We start from the raw sequence: 25,079 nt of genomic DNA on the forward strand, positions 1-25,079 counted from the left end.
GGGTTTAGGATGAGTTCCATTTTAACTTATGGAAAGCACACCACGTGGTGGGTCCCAGGAAGCAGGGGAGCATGATTATGGAATTCATTTACCCTGGAGATTGTTCAGCTTGAAAACAGAAACAGTGCCGCACTGTACAGCTAAATGCTTTTGGGAGCTGGTCCCAAGTTCTCAGGACGTTGGGTCCTTGGAGCAACACACACCCACTCGGTTGGGGATGGCTGATAAATTTCAGATCCTGACCCCAAATAATCTAAGTGTAGGACTACTGACCCTGTGCTGTGGGGTTTTCAGAAAGAAAATGAAAGGAGAACCCAAATTCCAGGTGGCTATGCTTTAACATGAAGATAAGGATATATCTCATCATAAGGTACCACTGGGGCATAAGATGATTATCAATGACTAAAAATTGTTTTAAATTCATAACTCCCTGATGTTTATGTATTTTCAAATGAAAAAACATAAATGATATGATGTAAGATATAACTTGATTATAGTGATAAATCAGATATAAGCATAGGAAAAATACTACAAAATATATATCATTAAATAACAGTAATAGCTCACACTGATTGAGCGTTTATGTTAGAAGAAACTACTAGGAATGTGGGCAATTTCCAGGTTATTTTAATTATGTTTTATTGGTGCTTCCTAAAGTATCTGAAATCAGTATCTATAACTTTGCAATAAAGAATGAAAAACAAAAGTGAATGCTCTAGTGGGTGCACGTCTCTTGGTTAACTTTAGCAATGAACAGGACTGGCATCTACATCACTGCAAACACAGACAATTAAAACAAATAATCCCCATCAAACATTTGGAATATATCTTAGGAAAAGAGGAAAAGAAATTTAGAGTTCCGCTTCCTCCTCCTATTCCACAATATTAGAGAAAGTCTCAAGATACACAGTCAAAAGCTGAAGGGTTCATTTATCATGAGGCTTGGTTTCAAAAAACAAAACAAAATAAAACCTTGAATACCTCCAAATAGTTTATTGGCTTTGAAAACCAAATCATGTTATTTCATACTAAAAAGATTAGAGGTTCAAAACTTTACAGTGTTGCATTACATTGGCAAGAATACATACACGGCTCGGTTCCTACCTTTATTGTTAATAGCTTTCTAATCCCTTACCAGAAATTTATAGTTTAGAAATGGCAACACATCTTAAAGATTAAAGCCATGTGACAAATAGTTCATGTTCCTTAATAACCAAATCTCATGCCTTAGATTGGGAGAGCTTATCTGCCTCTTCCTTCTATACGGTTTCATTGGTAGGAAATACTTTATATCCCTATTACATGAATGATGAATGGGACCGTTGGTTATGGTCTGTTATTTGCTTGGCCGTAGTCAATATGTTTTCTTTGGACAGGGATTTCTGTGATTTATCTCTCTCCTGGCCTTATCACTTATTAACTCTGGGTAGACAGGAAAAAGCCAAGGTTGTATATAAGGTCTCGTGGCCATTTAGACCTCTAATGTCAGTGAAAATATCCCTTTTAATGATCCTGTTATACTAGCTACTCAAGTCCTGATTACACTCCACTCCAAATAGGAAATAAAGGTCATATTTCTTGGAAAGTATATACGTAAAATATGCAAAATGATATGCTTCCTTCAGACCAGTTTTATTCTTTGCAGAAACGGCTCCCATTTTATAGCTGTCACGGAAGTACAATGGTTACTTTGAGTGACTTTTGTTGTTGTTCTTCCCATTTTGGCACCAACAGCATCTAACTGTGTGAATGCCAGCAGTTTCAGAATCACCGATCACATCAGCAAACATCTGATCAGGAAAAAAAATCATATTTTGTGGGGAAATAAAAAACTTCCTTTGAGGGAGGAGGAGAGGCTTGGGACCTACCCTTTGTATCACAAAAGCAAAAAGAATAAACACTCCCTCTGCCTTGAATTCTTTTCTTTGTGTGTAAACGGTCCATTTGGAGTAATATTTAAGACATGTGGACAGGAGCAGCCTGTGAATTTTTCGTTCTTGTTGGGTCTATTCCAATTAGGACACTGCTAAGGCAGAGCTGCTAGTCAAGTATTCATTACCCAGCCCTCTTTTGGCTGAATCCTAAGTGAAAACAATCTGACAAAAAAGAAAACACATTCTTGCCTTCCTTCCTCCAATTCTTCCTGAGTTTGCTTAGGCTTGTCTTTATAACAATTAACATATGTATAGAATATTACACTGTGCAAAACATTTTAATGTTTCATTGATACTCCAAGCCCCTTGGGATGTACAGAAAAGTGATGGCCCCACCATCCCTTAGGTTGAGGAAGACAGAAACCAAGCAACTTTAAGGCCTCTGTCTCCCTCATCCCCACATCTAACCCATCTCACAGTCCTTTCCACTTTTCCTCTTAAATTCTTCTTGATTCCTCTCACTCCGTTCCATCTCAACTGATTACCACCCAAACCAAAGTCACCAAATCTCTTTCCCAGACTACAGCAATGACCTCCTAAGAGGTCTTCCAAGATCTATTCTGGTCTCCTGTGCTTCTTGACGTCAGAATTAGTTTGTTCCCAAAATGTAAATCTGATCATGTCCACTTGCCATTTCAGACACTTCGAAACTGTCCATTGTTCTTAACAACCAAACTCCTCCCCATGGCTTACGAGGTTTTGCATATATTTATCCCTGCCTACTTCTCACAGCCTTCTCTCTCACCATTCTCCTCCTCCTTCTTTATTTTTCAGCCTCATTGGAATTCCTTTTTTTTTTCTTTTTTTTTTTTTTTTTGAGATGGAGTTTTGCTCATTTTGCCTAGACTGGAGTGCAATGGCACAATCTCTGCACACCACAACCTCCGCCTCCTGGGTTCAAGCAATTCTCCTGCCTCAGCCTCCCGAGTAGCTGGGATTACAGGCATGCCCACCACACCTGGCTAATTTGGTATTTTTAGTAGAGACGGGGTTTCTCCATGTTGGTCAGGCTGGACTCAAACTTCTGACCTCAGGTGATTGGCCTGCCTTGGCCTCCCAAAGTGCTGGGACTACAGGCGTGAGCCACTACACCTGGCCAAAATGAATTTTTTTTGTTTGTTTTTGAGACTGAGTCTCACACTGTTACCCAGGCTCACTGCAATTCTTACAGCCTTTCAAGGTACCATGTTTCCTCCCACCCAGGGCCTTCTCATTTGCTCCCTCTCCTGGAAGGCTCATTCCCCAACTCCATGCTACTCCTTCTTTTCACTGATTGTTGGGTTAGCTCTTTGTCATCCTTCAAACCTCAGCTGGGGCATTTTTTCCTGTAGAGAAATATCTCTAACTGACTGGTCAGAGCTCCTTTATTATGTGCTGATCAAAAACACTGTTTCTGTCTTTCCAGACGCATGCCAGGTTTAAAATAATGAACTTATGAACATCCATTTTTCCTCTTAGTCTTTAAAATAGTGAAAACAGGGATTGTGTCTGGTTTTGCTCAACACTGTTTTAGGGCTTGGCCTAAAACTGGTTTAGAACATTGCCTAGAATAGAACAGGCAATCCATAAACATTTGTGAGATGAATGAATGAGGTAACAAAAGGAAGTGGCAAAATCAGAATAGTACACAGGTCTTTTTATTACTATTCTAATGCCCAGAAAGAAACAATGTCTTTAATCATAGCTGACACACACATAACATCAAAGTACATACTCTAATGACTAATTCTTTGGATTTTCAAAAAAAATATCCCCGCTATCTGCTTTTATCGCTTACTTTTGGGGAGCACTCATGCTAGACCAGGTACTCTCAGGATTGCATTGCATACATTAACCCATTTACTCCTTAGATGAAGGTACTATTAAAATAGCTCCATTTTACAGATAAGAAATTGAAAAATATTTCTAATATAAGCCAAATCTCATTTTTTTCCTTTAAAGAAAAAACTACTATGTTCTATGCATATAAAACTTCAAGTAAAAAGGGATAGATTCTTAATTAACAGCTCTTATTTACATTCCATGTCTTCCAGAGCACAAAAATCAATGAAGACCCATTGATCCTGGGCAATATGTCCATCAATTATTAGCACCTATTGCAAGTAAAACGCTGAGCCAACTCACTTCAACATAGTATATAAAATAATGTAAGATTGAGGAAGACTTTCTTTTTCTTCATGAATCCTGTAGACTTTTTATGATTTCTCTACCTAAGAACAGAACAAGAGAGCTAAGGGCAAAAGGAAGTGAATGATGAATGGGGTTGTCTTAGCACAGGGGACAAAAGAGATCCAAGGACAGAGACTCTCCCAGTCAATCAAGATGAGTTACGGGGAGCATCAAAGTCAGTTAGTCCAACTGACTCATTTCACAGTGAAGAGACTGGAGTGTGGAGCACATAAGCCACTTGTCCTAGGTCTCACAGCCACTGAGTAGCAAAGCTGGGCTACAATGCAAGCCTTACTGCTCTCAACCCAGGGCTCTGTCCACTATACCACTGTAAGAATGTGAACTGGATCCTTCAGGTGAATCAACCATGTCCAAAGTAGCTAAAGTGAACTGAAGGCACAAAAAGGAAACTGGTTTGACTGGAGCATCATAAGCTCAAGGCCCAAAGCACAGTGAGCCAAGCATCGGGACTTGGGCTACATCTTACATACAATGAGCAAAGAGGGAAAGTTTCTCTGCAGGGTAATGACATGAAAGTGGCTTTTCAAAAGCTTGCCATGACAAAGAATTTATGTTAGAAAAGGCTAAAGTACAAGAGATCCATTAGGTACAAATTCTCCACGTCTCCCCTATAACTGATGACTTTGTTCAAGCCCAAAGTGGCAGCCTTCATTTTGTAAAGGAGGTTTCCAAGAATGAGAAACAGAGCTTTCTGGTGAAAACTCTTGAACAGGGAGTTGAAGCTGATTATAACCTAAATAGTTTTGAAGAGAGTTGGTGATAGGCTGTACCCCTGTTGCCTGGAGCTGAGATGGAAATAAAAGAACAAGCATGTGTTGTTCCCTAACAAAATTAACATCAGAGAACTTTACAAATTAGGAGCATCTGATTAAAATATTAGTTGTGTGACACATTTCTGAGAAAATATTTGTTTTAAGCAAATTATTATATTCACACTTATCAATTTCTTTTTCTTGCTACCTTATTTACACTTTGCTCCTTCTATTTGTGGTTGACAGGTGTTACTTGTTTCTTTAAACTGATGTCCATAGTAGTGTTACTAAAAATCCCAAAAGACATTTCTTAGATTTCTAGGAAGATGACGAGGATGATAAACAATACATGGAAAATAGTTATTCCATAGTAGGGACTCAGAAACAAACAAACAAATAATAATAATGGCCACCATTTATTAATGGAAACTACTAGCATCTAGCCTCATGCTAAGTATAGTTCCCGGATCCCAAAACTTTACATATGTTTCCCTGATCCTAAAAACAACCCCAGCAAGGTATTATTATTATTTCCTTATAAAGATAAGGTGACTTGGTTTAGAGCCATCTTATGATGTTCCAAGGATATCCTCTCTAGTAAGTGGTAGATCTGAGAGTTTAATCCATTATATCCATCATCTTGAACCCATGCACTCAATTGGTATGCCGTACTATCCCCTTAGGGGTGAGGGAAGAAAGGATGGGGGAGTAAAGAGAGAGGAAGGAGAAACGGAGATAGGAGAGATAAGAGAGGAAGAAAAAAATAAGAAGGATGGTGAGAAAAAAAGGAAACCTTAAAAGTCATGATAAAAGTTGTCAAGTTCCACAGAGCATATGCAGACAAAACAGCCCCTCCGACGTGCAAAGCAACGTGTTATGTGTTGGCAAGGGATGCCAAGTTATTTGGGTACAAGGTACAAACAGGAAGTATTTCCATGAAGAATTCTCATTTCAAAGTTAGTTCACAGGCTAATACACAGGAATGTGGGTTAGTCCTTCCACGAGAACAGGAAGTTGGGTGAAAAATGTTTGGAATTGGAAAATTTAGCAGTAGAAAGGATCTGATAAGTGACTTAACCAGTCATGTGAGCTGTTAGATGGTCATTCATCAGGGTTTTCACCAACTTTTGGGGTATCAGGTGGTATGCAGCTCTCAGGGTACCCCTAGGCTGGTCAAACCTTGTCCTGGTGGCCCATTCTTCCAGTCATATGTTCCCCAAGATTCAGAGACCTCTCTGAAGGAAAAATAACTAGAATGAAGGCAAAACATGAATTTGGAGTTGGTCACTTCGTATCAGGAAAACCAACTACAAAAACTTTGAGGAAGCCGCTAAAGGTGCCTAAGAGTCTTTTGTTAGCTTCCAAGGCTACTTAGGGCTTAGCAGGAGAGATCACAATTCTAAAAGATCCAAGTCCCTTAAATGTAACAACTGCAAGAAAACAAGCTGTGAGAATAATAAAACTATTAGGAAGAGCCCTTACATGGCAGTGAGGTTATGGTAGATTTAATTCCCATTGGACTGACTGACCAGAAACAATGATAGGGCTTTGAAATCAATCCTGTGATTAGATAGCATTTTTATTTCCTTCTCTTAGAAAACATGTATTGAAAATTAAAGTCAGCCTTGCCCTACATTTATATAAGAATAATTGGACACAATAAAATAAGATCTAGAAAGTGCTATTTGGCTTTTCTGCTTTTAATCCAGTCAGGATTCACTTTCCAGAGCCTGTGACACTGACTGGACAGACACAAGGGCATTGGCACATTGGCAGCTATGGATTACTTGTGTGTTTCTGGTCTCAAGAACCAATGAAGGAGAGACATATGCTTACCACTGTTACAAGTCGAGTCAGCTTGCAGGCAATCTGTGCTTGGTCAGATTCTTCCCTCCCCAAAAGGTCTACCTTTATCAGTATAGATTAGGCCATGCTGTTCCTGCCTCTTTTCTTCTTTTTCATGATTATGGACTTCTAGAGACATTCACATCTACAAACGCAAACTCTCTCTTGCATACTTTAAAAACAGCAGTAAGGCCTTAGTTTGGGGTATTACTTTTCAGCTCAATATTTTTAAAGGGAACAATTCCAAGAGATATTTCACTAACAAATAAGAGGGCTAGCTCACCCAATCCAGAAAACTAAGTCTCACATCTTGAAATACTATGGATGTTAAAGAAAATGAAGTGTGAACTTCTGTGGGTGGACGGGGGGGGTGCTATAAATTTACAATGATCTGAGCAGTTGTTTGGATACAAAGAACAGAGAGGTTTTATGAGCCATCTCTATACCCTTACTGGTAAGTGGTGACAGCAGAGGTAAACTGAGTAAATCACGGAGAGTAGCCCCAGCCATGAACAAGCAATGCATGGTGGAGGCATTTAATGCTAATGATCAAAAGGTCCGTGCATAGGTCACCAATGAATACAGATTCCCTTTCATTAGAAATGAAGTGATGTCACAATAACTGTTAACAGCCAAGTAACTATACCAGAGGGGAAATCGTTGTGCCAATTTCTTCAGATTTTTATTTTTCCAATATGGGGAGAGGTTAGACTCTCTCCTAGAATACTTAAAAAAAAAACCAAGGATTCTTTTCTGCTGCCCACAGTTTGAGGCCAGATCACCAGAAGCATTTTTTCATACCTTAAATTTCCCACAGATGTACACACGTGCATATGCACCAACTTACTGCTCTTATCCTTAACTACTTTTCTAGCCTTGAAAATCTGACATTTTATCTTTTATCAATTCCAATGTGATATAGATTTTCCAAGATCTGATTTCTAAAATTGATGGCAATTTTTTGAATGGTTAAAAAACTCCAAATAATGATGGATCCCTAGCTCTTTTCTTTTGAGAACTTAAGTAATTTAATGAGGGCGATTTTTTTTCTAACTTTTATGGCCAGGTGGCTCAAGGGGATATTTTGTTGAAGACTGATTAAAAATAATTTCTTCTAAATGAGACCTGACCACAAAATGGAACCATTAATGGGCAGGGACGTTGTCACCAAAGCGGAAACCATGCCTGATTGCCTCCTGTACCTCCCACCACACAAGCCTTTACTTCTTTTTCTTCTCCTTTTCTTGTTCTTAATAGCTGAGTAAATAAGCAGCCAGCGAGGCCTAAATGTTTTTGGCCAAAAACAGAGTCCAAACTTCTCAGAGAAAACATTTGGCCTCTGTGGTTTTGAAATATGTTCCAGAACACTGAGTTCAGTGAGTAACATTGTGAAAAACTCCCATCCATTGGAATGATGCTGGGGAATGTTACAGTATCACAAGTTTCAATTGGTCCTTTTCCTGCAGCCCCATAATGAGACTTGTAAAACACACACACACACACACACACACACACACACACACACTCTGCTATGTGGAAGTTCTCATGGGAAAAATGAATGGCAAGAAATCCTAGCTTTAAAAGAAACAGCTAATCTGCTAGTTTGATTGTTCTTCAAAACTTACGCTGAACCAATGAGCCTAATTAAAAACACTTGGCCTACTTCTATAAAGCATCATAGCTTTCTCTATGCTTCGTTTGTATACACCACAAACCTCCAGATAGACTATTATTTTTTCAAGTGCTCACTAACAAAGTGCTGACTTTGTTGGGATGGCTGAGCTAATTTCTTGAACTCAGTGTGAAACCTTAGCTAAACAAAATTGTGGTAATTTTCCTTAATTTGTAAAAGTGATTGGAGTGCAAACAAAATTTTCCTCTTGGGTCAATCCTATAATTTTCAATTAACTAAAACTAATCGTCAGGCAGGCACCAAACCTGCATTTTGTTTAAAGGGCTGGGAGGCATTTCCAAGGGTCAGGACGCATTAATTGTTTTTATAATTTCAAGAGTGAGAGAGAAAATGGGTGACTAAGAAGTATGTTTGGTTTTACTCCTAATATTGAAATACAAGGGAAAGATACTCTGAAGTAAAATGTCACAGAAAAATAAAATTTGTCCATTTAATTGTATGGTTATAATTGTGATTTGTTAACAGTTATCCCTTCACTGCTGTTATCTCTTTGTGTGAAAGCAACTTCCGCTTTGTACTTATTCTGGCCTTGCGGTCTCTTATTGAATGGAAAAGGAGACCAGTTCATGGAGACAGCTACCATTACCCAGGGATGACTGACACTAAGCAGAGGGCCCAGAACTGCACTCCAAGTGTGGTTCTTTGCCAGCAGCATCAGCCTCACCTGGGAGCTCTTAAGCAACACAAAATCGCAGGTTCTGCCTAGACCTGCTATAGCAGAATGTGAATTGTAAAAGATCCCTGGGTGTTTGGTTTGCACATCACTATCTAGAGATCTCTTAGAGTCCACATTGGGCACTCAGCCTCTGTGCTTGATGTAATTCCACAGAGATGCTGCCTGGTTCTCTCCATCTGATAGGAGGGAATTCACATTCACTCTGGAACCCTAGCTTCTTGTCACAAGGCAGATCCATGTGCCAAGACTGTTTGGGGAGGACAAAAATGCAGCATACTTGGAAAGAAGGCACCAACCCAAAATTAAATATAAAAACTTCCAATTGTATGTAATACGAATGCTGTGAACAGGTTAGAGGAAAGACGTACTGTTCATGAAAGCACAACCCTACTCCATAAAGCAAACGAACCCTAACAAGGTGGCTTAACATCCAGAAACTCAAGATTATCTACACCTCCTTCCTCTTCTCTCATTTTTCATGTCGCATCTTTAAGTATCCAACCAGTTATTTCAACAGATCCTGCCATTCAGCATGGAAACCTAGATGAATTCTTAATAATAATACAATAATAAAAGCACCACGTTTGGTCATACATATGGTAAAACGAAGAAAGCAAGCAGACTTTAATTAGATTTTAAAATAAAATATATGCTTTTATACGTAACAGATAATGGAAAAGACCACACAAGACCAAGGCAGTTCTGTGCTCACCATCTGCAGCGGTTCTTACCTGTGTAAATGAATCTGCCTGGTGTTCCTTTGCAGAACTGCTTCGATTTGTAGGACAGTGTGACTTCCACAACACCAGGGATGTGCCGAGGAGGGGTCTGCACACGGATGGCATGAGGAGTGATCAACTGGAAGAGACATTTGGAGGGGAAAATTGTCATTGCAATATTTAAAACTTCACAGCTCTCCATAAACAAAGCTTTAAAACACATAATTAACTTGTCTACATTTAAATCCAATCTTGACGGAACCTGCATGAAAGACACTGACGACAATATTTACAAATGCTGTGAGTACAGCCATAACAACATTATCTGCATTTTCCTACATGGCAGGCCTTCTGCTTCCTGGTTTGAACAGGGAACCTGGCCTAATGAAATGATTTATCTACTACAGGATATCCTTTGGAAAATCTCTGAAGCAGACACCCAAATCAGAGCTGAGCTCTGCCATGCCTCTCCAGAAGTTGATGGGCCTGGTGTTTGAGCTGAGCCCATCAATATGTGGAAAACACAGAGGTAGGGAAACAGTAGGCCAAGGCACTCCGATTAGCTGCAGAGTGCACGTATTTGGTGTATTAACTACCAGAGGCACAATCAAAGAGCTTTAAGGGGAAAGCAAAGAATCTGCCTCCCTGGAATAGCTTATGGATCTGGCAGAAATCAGAACTCTCCATAAAAGGGAAATGGAAGGCTGGGGAGGTTGCAGAATGATCACTGGTCCATTATGCAATGCCACGTGCACAATGAGAAAGTTCATTTCTGAACTCTGTTGGCAATCAGATTACACCACAAAGCAGAATTTATTTTTTATTACTCTTATCTTTGTTTACATAACTAAAATATTATTAATGGCCATAAAACTGGCATTATCTGTGTCTTTGAAAAATCCAGCCCTGGTATTTGACTGGTTGACCTCTGATGGTGCTGGATTCTACATGTTCTCTTTCTATGGGATTCTGCAATTGTCTACTCTGACTCCTTTCAGATGCAGTTAGTTCAACATTTGTGGTGTTGAGTCCACTATATACAGCGGAAAATTTATACAGTATACACGAGTTTAACATGTTTGTGCTGTTCTCATGGGGATAACTTAGAAATGGCTCTTATTTCAATGTGCAAACCCGGCCCAGTTCAAGTGTTTTCCCCAGAGAATCACAGATAACACCATGAGGGGCTGGATACAGCCCATGGGTCCCCCCACTGAGTAAACCGTTCTAACACTAAATCCTAAGGAAAATAATTTGAGAAAGTTGCTACTGCTAGAGCACAAATAATTTCTATCAAATGATCCCTCTTGAAACAAAGAAAAAGTCATCTGCATAGAAACCATGTTAACTTAAGCAATTACAAATGCCTTATCCTCTTCCACAGAATATATGGAGCCTTAGATTATTTGCTGAAGATGCACAAAAGATATTTCAGTAAGACCATGTTTATGTGGAACCCCTGAAGACTGAGTTCATCTCCATGGCTTAGTGTTTTCAGTGGTTAAGGTTCTACCCATCAAAACACAAGCAAACCGTTTCTTAAAATTGTGTTCTACACAGGAACAGAAAACCAAATACCGCATGTTCTCACATATAAGTAGGAGCTAAGCACTGGGTACTCACAGACATAAACATGGCAACTATAGACACTGGGGACTCTAGAGTGGGGAGGGAAGGAAAGGAATGAAGATTGAAAAACTATCTGTACATTGCTCACTACCTGGATGACAGGGTCATTCATATCTCAAACCTGAGCATCAATATACCCATATAACGAACCTGCACATGTACCCCCTAAATCTAAACTAAAAGTTAAAATTATAAAAAAAAAAGTTCTGGGCCAGGCGCAGTGGCTCGAGCCTGTAATCCCAGCACTTTGGGAGGCCGAGGCGGGTGGATCACGAGGTCAAGAGATCGAGACCATCCTGGTCAACATGGTGAAACCCCGTCTCTACTAATACAAAAAATTAGCTGGGCATGGTGGCGCATGCCTGTAATCCCAGCTACTCAGGAGGCTGAGGCAGGAGAATTGCCTGAACCCAGGAGGCGGAGGTTGCGGTGAGCCGAGATCGCGCCATTGCACTCCAGCCTGGGTAACAAGAGCGAAACTCCGTCTCAAAAAAAAAAAAAAGTTCTGTTCATATTGTTAATTCTTCCAAAATGCATGGTATGCTTTTAAAATAAGCAAAGTGAATATAATTTAACTTACCCTTGGTAAATCAAGATCATCATTTGGAATATTCTTGCTATAATATAAAAAAGCCCTAGATGACTATTGAGGTACAAAGGGTTATTTATCCCTGTACTGAATGGCTCCACGTTTCTAAGATTTTGAAATTATTTCTATTTTACTCTGCTGCTTTGCCTTTTTCTTCCTGTTGTTCTTAGCACCTTCTGATTTGCTCTTGTAATCTGTAAGCATGGAAATCAGGAAATTGAGTTTAATACTACAGAGAGAATGAGAGAAGAAAGAGGCTCTGAAGGCAGTGAAAGATGATCTTCCCCAAATCAAGAGTATGTTAATCTCAATTCTTCAGACACTGTTACTGCAATGTTTGGAACTAACACTTGTTGCGTTCCCGGGAGGTATCTACCATGTTGCTGGATATTTTACATATAAACACTAATTTGGTCAGAACAATGACTGTATTTTTATCCTTTTTTTCAGATGAGAAAATCTTAAAATTAAGTTGCTTGTACAGGGAAATTTACCCTTGTCACAGCAAGTTAGAGCAAAAGGTGACTGATGCAGTTAAAAAAAGTGACAGGGCAAATACTTCCCTTGTAATCATAGAGAAGAAATTGTTCATATGGAAACTTTTTAAAGGTAGTAACAAACTCATTTTTTTTCCTGATCTAAAGACTTCGTGTGTGTGTTTTCTGTACCCATGCTATCTCCATTTTTCATTTATTGCTGGTCCTTTGCTGTGTTTTTGGTAGTGAAGGACGGTCCATGTTGTTATATTCCAAATACAAGGTATGCTTCTAATTTTAACACATACTTGGGATATAGAGTACCATCAACTCACAATAATACTTAGAAGAACTTTCAGCCAGTTAGAAAATACTTCACCTGCTCTCAGGGGAAATACATTTTAAAAGACAGAAAGATATTAGTAAATAGATGGATGAAGATTCTTTTTAAGTATAGGGACCTAATATGTATGAGTTGCTATACTGAGGAACAAAATTCATGGGCTTTATAAATTGATTAGATATGACTGCAATAAAACTACAGACTGACAGTGGGGCTTTAGCATAAAGCATTAGGCTCAGGAAATGCAAACAAATTTTCATTTACAATTTCATTTTCAATTTTAATTAATTGCCCTAACTAAAGGAGAGATTCTTTCTAAACAACAATCCTTCACAGATGAGGTAGAATCTGAATCATAATTAGAGAATAAATTTGTTGATGTTTTCCTAGCTGTGAATGTTAGTCTGAAAAGAGTCTTTAGCATTGACACATGATATTGATGTTTATGGAGGAAAAACATTTTAGCTAACTTTGATCAATTTGAAAGCACAGGCTTATTTACTAATCACTCAAAGAACTGTAGAATGTATTGCTGGAAGGAATGTTAGTGATAGTTGAGAGCTAATCTTCTCATTTTGACAGCTAAGGACACAGAAATCTAGAAATGTTTAATGGCTCCAAAAATTGACCCAACATCCTAGAGGAAGGACAGGGTCCAGATCTAGGGTGTAAAAGTCAGGATCCACAAATTACAAAATAAGTTTCACACATTGTTTCAGCTTGGCTGAAAATTTAAACAGAAGGAGGGAGGGCTAATTTAAATTTTTCAAATATCCATCAATGGAATGTCACTTTCTTAGTTTCATCATATCTACACACCACCAATACAATTACATACTTAATATTTCTAAAAGTGATTATCTTTTTGTTTAAAAACACTTGTGTGTGTGTGTGTGTTTTTTTTTTTTTTTTTTTTTTTTTTTTGAGACAGAGTTTCGCTCTTGTTACCCAGGCTGGAGTGCAATGGCGCGATCTCGGCTCACCGCAACCTCCGCCTCCTGGGTTCAGGCAATTCTCCTGCCTCAGCCTCCTGAGTAGCTGGGATTACAGGCATACGCCACCATGCCCAGCTAATTTTTTGTATTTTTAGTAGAGACGGGGTTTCACCATGTTGACCAGGATGGTCTCGATCTCTTGACCTCGTGATCCACCCGCCTCGGCCTCCCAAAGTGCTGGGATTACAGGCTTGAGCCACTGCGCCCGGCCCTAAAAACACTTGTTTTAAAAGGAATCTTTATGTCACTACCATAATTGAAAAACTGGTATCAACTGCTAAAATAAGAAGGTATTGTACATAGTAATCTTGAAGTTAATATGATGTAAATTCTAGCTGGATGTTGTTGACAACCTGAAGGAGTTTATTGAAAAGGGTGATTAGCTAGTGTTAGACGTTAAAGACTTCTTTGCCCTAACTGAGACTTTATCCCTTTAATAAAAATCAGAATTATGAAATTTAAACAAAAGATTAAAAGAGAAACAAAAGGAGTGATTGAAAGAGAAACCAAAACGAGACTAACTTTCTCACAATGTGATTCAGTTCTACTTCATGTCTGTGTCGAATCTAAAATTGTCTCTTGTATTACCAGGGGCACACGCCCTATTACCTTGGTAAATACTGTTCTAAGTGATTGAAGAACAGATTCATTCTTTGACTTAACTTCCTTAAATTACGAACCAAACAATTTAGGCTAGAAATATCCTTCTGAAACTCGGTAGCATCTGACACTACTCTTTCTCTTCTTTGGAACTCGACATTTTCTTCACTTATGGGACACTAATCATAAGACGTAAGACTTGCAAAGTGTCTGATGGTTTACCAAGGCATTTTCATATTCACTAATTTTTAAAACTCATCTTTGTGGTTCATGTATTTAAGATGAGGAAAGTTGATGGTCAGGCAAGTTAACTAATACTGATTAAAACACTAGGATGAAAACCAATCTCTTATACATGTAAATAAGTATTTTCCAGAGATTTTCTCTTATTCATTGATTCTGGATTATTTTGGTTTCTTCATTTGCCCCACTTTTCTGTCAACTTGTTAATTGTAGAAATTTCACAAGTTTTGTCCTTTTTTTCTCTCTATTTGCCTAGCACTTCTTGATTTCACCCATTAGCTCAACCATCTCAGCTAAACTGATTTCCAGATTGACACCTGTAGACTTGATCTCTTTGGCCAAGCACCAAATTTTTATGAGCAACAGAGTAACAGAATCTCCCCAAACAAGTCTTCTCGCCATCTCAATCTCAACATGACCCAAGCCAAATTTATCATCTTACTACCTCTAAATACATTTCTTGTTCCTGTGTCCCCTGACTCAGTTAAAGGAATGTTAGCCTTTGAATTACCCAAAATAGAAAACTTGAGGTTATCATTATTTCTTTTTCTTCCTTTATTTTTCTTAAGTCGTATTGATTTTGCCCCTTAGCTGGACCCCACTGGCTCTTCTCTGCTTCTTCTCTTTCTCCTGTTCAGGCTGTCACTCTTTCTTACACTATTACAGTATTAGGAAAAATTGCCTTCTAAATGACCTCCCTCTACTACTTATTCCATCACAATTATCTTCTTCAAATACAATCTCATCATGTTATGCCCTGCCTCAAACCCTCAACTGCCTCCTTTGCCTACTACATAGTTCAAACTCCTTGGCAGAATAATATTTAGGGTTTTCCAAGGCCTGACAGCCAATTTCCCTTCCTAGGCACACTTCGCACTTTGCTTTAGCACATTCTGGAGTAAAGGGCATGTGTATAGATGAAAACACCATACCCTTGCCCAATGGTTTTGCTTTCTTCATGCCATTCTTTCCTACACATTCTTCTACTGACATTTTACTTGTTCTTGAAGACCCCAATCATCTGCTTCCTTTTCCAGTACGTTTTACCTGATCCTAAGGGTCAAAATTGCCTGCATTTTTGAGGAATTTATACTATTATGATATTGATACTATAATGCTTAGCAGCCTATTTTGCTTTGTGACATAAATTCTGTCCTACATATCTTTCTCTCATTAGATAGTTCCTGAGATCAGTTACACAGTGTAATTCACATTTGTAACCTTTCTAAAGTAGTTAACTTGGCCTGGTGTGGTGGCTCACATCTATAATCTCAACACTTCGAGAGGCCAAGGCAGGAGGATCACTTGAGCCCAGGAATTTGAGACCAGCCTGAGAAACAAAGTGAGACCCCATATCTACAAAAAAAAAAAAAGATTTTAAATTAGCCAGGCATGACAGTGTGCACCTTGTAGTCCCAGCTACTTGGGAGGCTGAGGTGGGAGGATGACTTGAGCCCTGGAAGTCAAGGTTGAAGTGAGTCACAATCGCATCACTGCCAAATTAAGTAGTTAAGAACTTATATACAGAGTATTTTCAAAATATTTCTGGAATAAATATGTACATAAATTCAGCCAGAATTCTACTAAATCATTGACCCCACTGGGTATCATAATCATTATCCATGAGTCCAGATGAATCTGCAGTTCTTAGCCTGCTAATACTCAACTGTCATTTTCTAACTAAGTTGCTTTTAATGTTAGTTATCTGACTGGCTCAGCACTCAGGCCTCAATATGAGCAGGAGACCACTGCTTGTATATCATCTAAGTGGTAAAAAAGAAAAGGATGTCTGTGACTCCAGTGAAAAATGGTAAGATGAAATTTTTAAAAAGTTTAAAAATTTTTAAAAATTTTTTTAAAAAGTAGGCACCAAAAGATCTTTGCTAAATGGTAAGAGTGTTTATTTCTGAACTTCTAATATTCAGTGTGGTTTGTCTTCTCTGTCTGCTTCTTCCTCCTATGTATATGTATTTCTGTGTGTAAATTCCCCAAACTTACACCAGATCACATAAGTAATTATGAAATAAACATATTTGTATGAAGCCATTATTTTTATAATGAAAAAAATGTTATTTAAAAGTAGAATAACATCAGTTTGGGGCAATATGTATTACATGTGATTATATAAGAATTCGATGTATATTTGCATAGGAGAAAGGAAAAACATCAAAATGTTAATGGAAGTTACCCCTAGATGGTAGAAATATGGGTAATTTTACTTTCTTCTGTATGCCTCTCTGAATTCTCCAATTGCTCAACAATAAAAATGCATTAATATTACATTCAGAAGAAATGATTTTTCCATGTGGCATTAAGATGAAACACACACAATCTCTGCAGGGCTCCAGGTGAGGCTGTCAGCATGCCAGGGACCTGCCAGCAGCAACACTTCTGCTCCCTCTAAGCTGCCTGTGTGAGCATTTTCTCTTCTCCAGACTCAGACCACAGGACCTGAAGAACCCTGTAGGGGTTAGCCAGGCGAGGTATGCTCACTGTGGCCTCTGGGTGCAAAGTAAAGCCGCTGTGGCCATGACAGAGATGGAGCCAGAGATGGAGGTGGTTGAATGGGGCCTCTCCTTGACAGAAGAGCTGAAATCAAGAGAGAGAATGCATGGTAGATTGTGCAGCTGTGCATGTAGAACTCCAAAGAGGCAGCCTGCAAAGTCTGGAAGCCCAGAAGAGGGGCAAGGAAGAGGACAATCTTCTACATGGCTTTCAGACAGCCTCCCATCATATCAAAAGTATGGCCCCTATGGTAGGTAAATGAGAATACCTACTGTTTAAAAACTTGAATGGAAGCATGTTGTAGAATTCCAGAGGAAGAGAGTAACTCTTGGGGACTACTTTCTCCTCTGAGAGCCAGCAGCTTTTATTATCTGTATTGTTGTAGTTCTCACTAAATTGATGATGGTAATGACCTTGATAATGACTTCAACAATAATGACCTTTTGTTGTCTTCTTCCCATGTGTCAAGCACTTTGTTAAACTCTTTCAGTGATTTGTATCCTGTAGTATTAAGGGATAGGTATGATTATTAGCTGATTCATGGATGAGGAAAATAAGCTTCAGGAAAGTTAAGAAATACGATCAAGGAACCAACTGGAAGTGGCAAGTCAGGCCTGACTAGTGACCATCATTATACAACCATGACTGTCTCTCCATATGACTGTTTATGGCTTTTCCACAATTCCTGGTACATGTACTTTGCATCTGATCTCTGCCTTCGAAAGCATGGATTGTATCCTCAGCTTTTCCCATATCTTGAAACGTCCTGGGAACATAGTGGGCACTCAAACAAACAACTTTCCTCACTGGTGAAAGGCAAGCTGAGAATAATTCCTCAGGAAAACAAAAAAGCAATTCCAAGATAAGCCTTTATGCATGTTTTCCAACCAATAGGAGTCGGTAAAATAAATGCAATTTTAAGTTCCAAGCCACAAAGCCAAAAAATAACTGGGATTACTAGAGAGCACACCAGCAATTTCTCATTACTAGTTTTAGTACCTAATATTTTAACCTTAATCACCTTCAACGCTTAAAAGTAAAGAAAAAAAAGTACAAAACAAGCAAAGACTCAAAGAGAAGGGACAAAAGGAATGAACAGTTTCTTTTCTGGAAAAATAATGAACATTTGTGGCTAGAAAAAGCCTACCGTGGTCACTGGCAAGGTGGTTTTTAGATGTTACCCATCTAAGGGTCTGGCACGCTAGCCCATTCACCCATTGACACCCTCTGTGCCTCAGTTTACTAATCTTATACTGCAATAGCGCCTATCTGCTCTGTGGAGGTGCTGATAATAATATTACATATGCTTTATGTTTGGGTAGAGCTTCTCTAGGGACCCTAAAGCACTCTTCAGATTAATGTTTTAATTTATGTATTAATAATTCTCACAGCATTCTCCCTCCTCCTCAGTTAGGATAATAATATCCACCTCTTTTGAGATAGGCAGGGGGTACTGAGTGATGGACACGAAGCAGACACTTAAATAAGAAAACTGTAACCTAAGAGCATAATTAAAGCTCTAAAACCAAATCAAACTATGGAGGTTTAAAGAGATACCACGGTGTTAGGGACCAAACAGGCAAACTTGTTTTTCCTCCACCACTCTGAAACGTGCATCTTTTTGGTTAGACATGGCATTTAAAAGATATTATTTTCAGGAGTTCCTAAAGGAAACTGAAATATGAAAATTACACATTCTTGGCCACTGTGCTGGCTGATCTTCCATATTATAGCTCTATTTCCCTAAAGTGGCTACAACATAAATCAGGAGACGCCAGCTCTTCTTCTGAGTCCTTGGTGTGTTTTGGTTTCTTCCCTAATCAGAGTTCTCTGGGTTTCATAACACAGATTCTTTCATTCCCAAGAATTGCCTGTCTCAAAAGCAGTGTATGATTTCTCAGGGAACGTGAGAAAAAGCCAGAGGAGGCATTTACTGTTTCACAAACATTCTGGTTTCCTTTTGTCCTTTTAAGAAAATAACTTTAAACCGATGTTTACCAAAATATGCTGAGTCACATGAATCCTTAAAGATAAACTTTATGTATGAATGTCATAAACTTTTGAAATTAAAGTCTCAGAAATTGAGTTAAATGGGAGAACTTAAAATCTAGCTTTTGAATAGTCAGGTTACTTAACAGTGAAATTTCTCTCAACGTAGATATCAACACAGACTCAGATGGATAGTAGAAGGATGTAGATGCTCTTTCCTATTAATTGCCTGTGTCCCCTTAAGTAGAATATCAGCCCCATAAGGATATGAACTTGGCCTTCCTTGTTTTTGCTATGTTCTCAGTGTTTAACAAGGCCCTGCAACTAGTAAGACCTCCATAAATACTTGTTGAACGTTGAATGAATAAATATTGTGATGCCATTAGCCACCATTAATAATTAAGATAAAGATTCACTAAAGTTCCTTATGAATCTACAAAAAGGAAATAATCAACACTATTCCATTCAGAATTCTTTTTACTAAAAAATACCCAAATAACAACAACAAGAAACTTTTTACTTTGCCACCACAAGCTTCCTGGTATCCTCATTAAACATTCACAGAAATATAGTGCCCAGTTCTTCTGACCAGGAATTTAACCAGGTCCCTAAATCAATGCAGTTAATTGTACAAAACAAAACAGCAACAAGATCATCTTTTAAAGTAACAGATTTGGGAGAAAAAGACTGCAGTAAATACATTATGCTTCCACTACCTCTGGTTTTGTGAGTTTATTTATTTATTTATTTTGTAATTTATTTTTTAAATATACTTTTTCCAGCTCTCTTCCCAGGATGTAGATCTTGTGCCAATTGGGCCCCATTAAAGACTGGATCCCATCCTGACCATCTGGGAGCTGGAAAAGCAAGGGTGAGTTCCTGAGGCCCAGGGTATTCCAGAAGGAGAGCATCAGACACCAGCAACGCCAGCCCCTGTGGTTTGAGGCTGCACAATGAGCTCTTTCTCAAGACTTGTTTTTCTAAATTCAGTCAAGAAGGAACATCATTCCCTACTCAGGCCTGGCTCAGTGTCCTGTGTTCTTTGCTTGTTTGTTTGAAAATTAAAATATAAAAGGAAAAGGAAATCAGAATGCATTTATGGAAGGGGATGAATGCTTGTTATCAATGTTGGCAATTCACAAGGCAGAATCTTTGCCTGTGGAATTAGAAAAGAAAAATATAAAAGCCAACAGACTGATAGACGAAGTAGTCAGGGAATGAATTCACCTTTCACCAAAAGACTTGTAGAGTCTTTCCAAGCTATTTAAAAAAAAAAAAAAAAAAAAAAAGATGTCAAAGCTTTAAGTTACAAAGACTCATTCTAACATTTTTTTGTGGTGTTGTTAATATCTACATATGGTATACATTGATACTAGCACATACAACCAGTAATTCCTCACTTAACATTCAGGAACTCAGAGACGTGATCAAATTAAGCACTACAAAAAATTGAAGCCAAACTCCTTTTAACAATGTGTCTCTACAATTCCTTCTGCTGAAAGTCTTTCAAGGTTGCATTATACACGCCTTGCTGTTTTAAACAGTATGTATTAAATATAATTGCTAGCTCTTTTATGATTACTCAGGGCCACCGTCATTAGAAACAGTCATTAATGAGCTGTGCAGTAATATAGTTCTGTGTCTGCTTTTTAGGCTTTCTATTTCTTCCCTAGACATCAGGTCATCAGCTGTCACTGAGCCTGTATCCAATAGCCTGCCTCCACACTTGATCTGCCTCCAGTTTGGGCCTCCTAATTTGCTGTTACCTAGGAAAACAGATAACGTAGTTTCTTAAGAAGTATTATGGCCAGGTATGGTGTCTCATGCCTGTAATCCCAGCACTTTGGGAGGTCAAAGTGGGTGGATCACCTGAGGTCAGGAGTTTGAGACCAGCCTGACCAACATGAGGAAACCCCATCTCTACTAAAAAGTATAAAAATTAGCTGGGCATGGTGGCAGGCGCCTATAATCCCAGCTACTTGGGAGGCTGAGGCAGGAGAATCCCTTGAACCCAGGAGGCGGAGGTTGCAGTAGTCAAGATTGCACCATTGCACTCCAGCCTGGGTGACAGAGCAAAACTCCATCTCAAAAAAAAAAAAAGTATTTTCTTCTTGTTAACCCAAAGCTTTTTATTTTATTTACTTTTTTGGCTTGCTTCTGGTTTCATGCTGAATTTTGGAGAGTTGATGTTATTATAACATATCTCTGAATAAAAAAGTTTTATTACATTCATATTAGATAGTTAAGAGATGGCTATGGAGTCAGTTGGACTTTGATTCAAATCCATGCTTTGCCAATAATCAGCTGTGGGACCTTTGGAAAGTCACTCAACCTCTGCGCCCTTCAGTCTCCTTATTGAGGAATGCGGGGCGGGGTGGGTAGGAATGGGAGGGTAGGATGGGGGAGGGAGTAAGATGGGACTAGTTACCTAATAGTTTATTACAAGGATTAATTGACATAATTTCTATAACAAGTGTAGGAAAAGGCATCACTTGTATCAACCAGTCAACACGTGTTACTTCTATTAGTACTCAATTCTCACCATCACCAATAGATTTACATTAAGGCATTTATGTACATACTTATTACACAATTGTATCTAAATATAAACTACCTACCCATACATACATTAACAAAACCTGGACCATGATCTGTTTGTCTAGTACGAACACTTTCAAGCATCGCCAACTACAACAGTTACTAATAGAGAGCATTTGTTTGAATGAATTAATGAAAGAGGAAATAGTATCATTCAACAAATTTTCACTAATGCCTCAGATGTGCAAAGCTCTGTGCTTGGCATCACAGAAAATTAAGCTGATTTTATCCTGGATCCTGCCTTCAAGGAAGAGGGTATGCCTTTAAATCATGATAATTAAAGATGGAAAGGTATAAGGAACATAATATGGTAGAGATAAGGCAACATAAGAATTTAGTCAGAAGAGAAAATAATCTATACTTAGAGTCATATGGGAATATTTCAGAGAAAAAGGTGATATTTTATAGTATCTTAAAGGGCAGAGGGATATGGGTACAGAAAGGAGGGAAAAGGATCCCGTGGGGAGGAATGGCATCAGCAAGACAGGGAGAAAAGTTACTGCAGGTACTAGGAGCAGCTAATGAGTCAATGGAATAGAACATAAATTAAGATGAATGGTGGGTGAGGATGATGAAAAGAAAGGTTAGAGTCAAGGTGGTGTGCCTGAATCCCAAACTAAGAAGTCGTGGCTTTAGAAAAGAGAAAGCCAGTAAAAGTTACAAGGCTTTATTTATTTAGCTCAGGGTATCAGGGAACCATCCTAGAGATCAACCATCAGCAAGAAAAGGAATACAGCACTATCTAGATATCCATAAATATTCATTTTCTTCATAACAGTCACATGACTGCAGCCAGGTGTGAATTCTGTCATTGATTCATATGAAAATTAGAAATCCATCACACTTCTGTGGTTCCTATTTTCAGGTTACAGACACATACATGTGCCTCCTGAATACACTGTAAATAACAAGCTGAAAATGTCATCTTAAAGTTCTTTTTAACTATTTCATAATTATCAACATAGAAAATAGATTTCCAGTGCCTCAGTCATCAAAAATAAAAATACAGACTAAGGCATTTTAGGAATAAAGTGAGCATGGCTGTAACTATGTAACTATATTAAAAAGGCCATTAGAACATTTTTATCTGTTTTTTTTTTAATATGCTGGCTCATTTAGAAATGATTTCCCATAAAATTACTTAGGCTTGAAAGTTGTTCTTTAAAGTCATAGTCAAAGTTTAATGCAACTAATCCAGACTGCTTTTAAATTTTTTAACAAGTTTATAATTTTGCATAAAGCATTTTCTACATAATAGATGGTCAATAAGCACAGGTTAAATATAGGACATGAAACATACATTTAGAAAAAATTACGCAAGTATGAGCTATTTTAAATCCATGCAATTAATCAATTTTGAATTAAATTTATATTTACTCAATATATATAAAAAAAATGGACACAACTATTTACATTGTATTACATTTCTATCATAAAATTTTGAAAGAGGTAATATTTGACATAATGTCTTTCTCCATCTTAATTTTCTTTTTTATTTTAGTGGAGCTGTATCTCACAAGGTGGTATAGATAAGTCTCTAGAGTGCTGGCGCAATTACATATAAAAGTTAGGAGGGTTTGGTAAATTTCTGGAAATATGTTAAAAGCCTATGGAATTTTCATGAGAAAATCTGGTAGAACCAAAACTGAATGGGAGTGAAGCTGGGTGTCAAGAGAACTGGGCTCTGAGCCCAGCACTAAGTAGCTAGTATGCTCCCAGGACAAGCTACCATGCCACTCCGAAGTCTCTTTCTCCTCACAAAATAAGAAAGCTGTACTTGACTGAAAAAAAGGTTTCTCAAGGCCCTTAAAATGTTGTGACTCTTCATGTGGTTCAGTAAGAGTCAAGGCCGGGCAAAAAGGCCTGGGAAACTTCCCATGGAATACATGTATGCTTCTTAGTCATTCCCTCTTTAATATCATAGAGAAGCCAATCCTCTTTTTTATTGGCAATCATTCCTCTGAGCTATGTGTACAAAGGAGAATGGAAAGTAGAGATAGACAGAAAGAAAGAAATCAAGGACTGCATTTACTACTTGGTTTTCCAATTTTTTGATTTAAGTGGCAAAATTGCTTCTCAGCCCCTAAACTGCCATTTGCCCAACTATATTCACCCACAGGTCTCCCCCAGAGATTTCTTCTGACTTCATTCCCTATGTCTGGGAATGTAGTTGAAGAAAACGTTCATCTGGATAAAGAAGACAACGAGTAGGCCCTGTGTGAGACTAATTGCTTCATACAGCGAGGAAGCTGGCTTCTCCCATCTGAGCTAAGTGGTACCGGCTATCTTTAAATATAGCTGCCCTACAAAATCATATGGCATCTAATTCCAAGTGTGTACTGACTAAAACCAGATGCAAAATATGAGGGACATTTTGTTCAAAGCCTTGCAGCATTAAAGAATAATGGCTCTACACATTCCTGGTCTAATCTGAATGATACCCTGCAAATATTTCAGATGATTTTCTCACATCTATCCCAGTGCAATCGCTTTGTGATTGAATTTCATGACTTGGCTCCGTTAACATGAAACCAAAATGCACTTCAGCTATCACAAATATACCATGTAAGGTGACCCTTGGGAAATAAAGGGGGGGAGGTTCTGCATTCACAAAAGTTTGGGACATGCTGAATACTGCATTTAAGTATTCGTGGTACATGCTAGTACCTCAAAGGTTCTGCAAAGCCCTAGAAGAAAGACCAGTAGAATTTGTTTGACTCAACATTTCCCAAACTTACCAGGAAAAATCTCCCTCTCTCATCTCCCAAGGGGTATCTATTAATATCCTGTAGAACTAGTATTCCATAGCACTCTCTGGAAGACGAATTAGGCCAACACTGTGGTGTAAGTCTCAGATTTATATCAGATACCAGAATCTGAAGCACAGAGAGTAAAAATATTGACTGAAGACATATCAATAGGGCGGTCCAATTTTGTGGCAATTAAATTGTTTTGATGAAGTTCAAAGAATCCTTTTGCAAATAAACATCACATCTGTGTATTCAAGCGTGCTCTGAAAGAAAAGAGTAGTGGAAGAAAAGGAGCAGTTTTCCATCTGCTGCCACTGTCCCCGTCTTACTGTAGGGGGATTCTCAGAGGAAGAAACTCTACTTAAAAGGAATCACTAAGCCAGGCGAGGAGGCTCATGCCTGTAATACCAGCACTTTGGGAGGCTGAAGCGGGCAGATCATAAGGTCAGGAGTTCAAGACAAGCCTGGCCAACATGGTGAAATCCAGTCTGTACTAAAAACATAAAAATTAGCTGGTTGTGGCGGCATGCCCCTGTGGTCCCAGCTACTCAGG

General features: G+C 38.5%; 1 protein-coding gene across 10 annotated transcripts in view; it reads right to left on the reverse strand.

Moving 5' to 3' along the window:
- EBF1 (EBF transcription factor 1) overlaps positions 1 to 25,079 on the reverse strand; it is a 410,966-nt gene that overhangs the window by 73,324 nt on the left and 312,563 nt on the right. For all 10 annotated transcript variants that reach the window (XM_012461041.3, XM_012461037.3, XM_012461040.3 and 7 more), the window contains exon 10: positions 9,822 to 9,948. In XM_012461041.3, coding sequence (XP_012316464.1) covers positions 9,822 to 9,948 — 127 coding nt within the window. The remainder of the gene's footprint in view (positions 1 to 9,821; positions 9,949 to 25,079) is intronic.

Source organism: Aotus nancymaae, unplaced genomic scaffold (assembly GCF_030222135.1).
Source record: "Aotus nancymaae isolate 86718 unplaced genomic scaffold, 86718_ANA_hifiasm-v0.15.2.pri h1tg000015l_0, whole genome shotgun sequence".
Taxonomy (NCBI): domain Eukaryota; kingdom Metazoa; phylum Chordata; class Mammalia; order Primates; family Aotidae; genus Aotus; species Aotus nancymaae.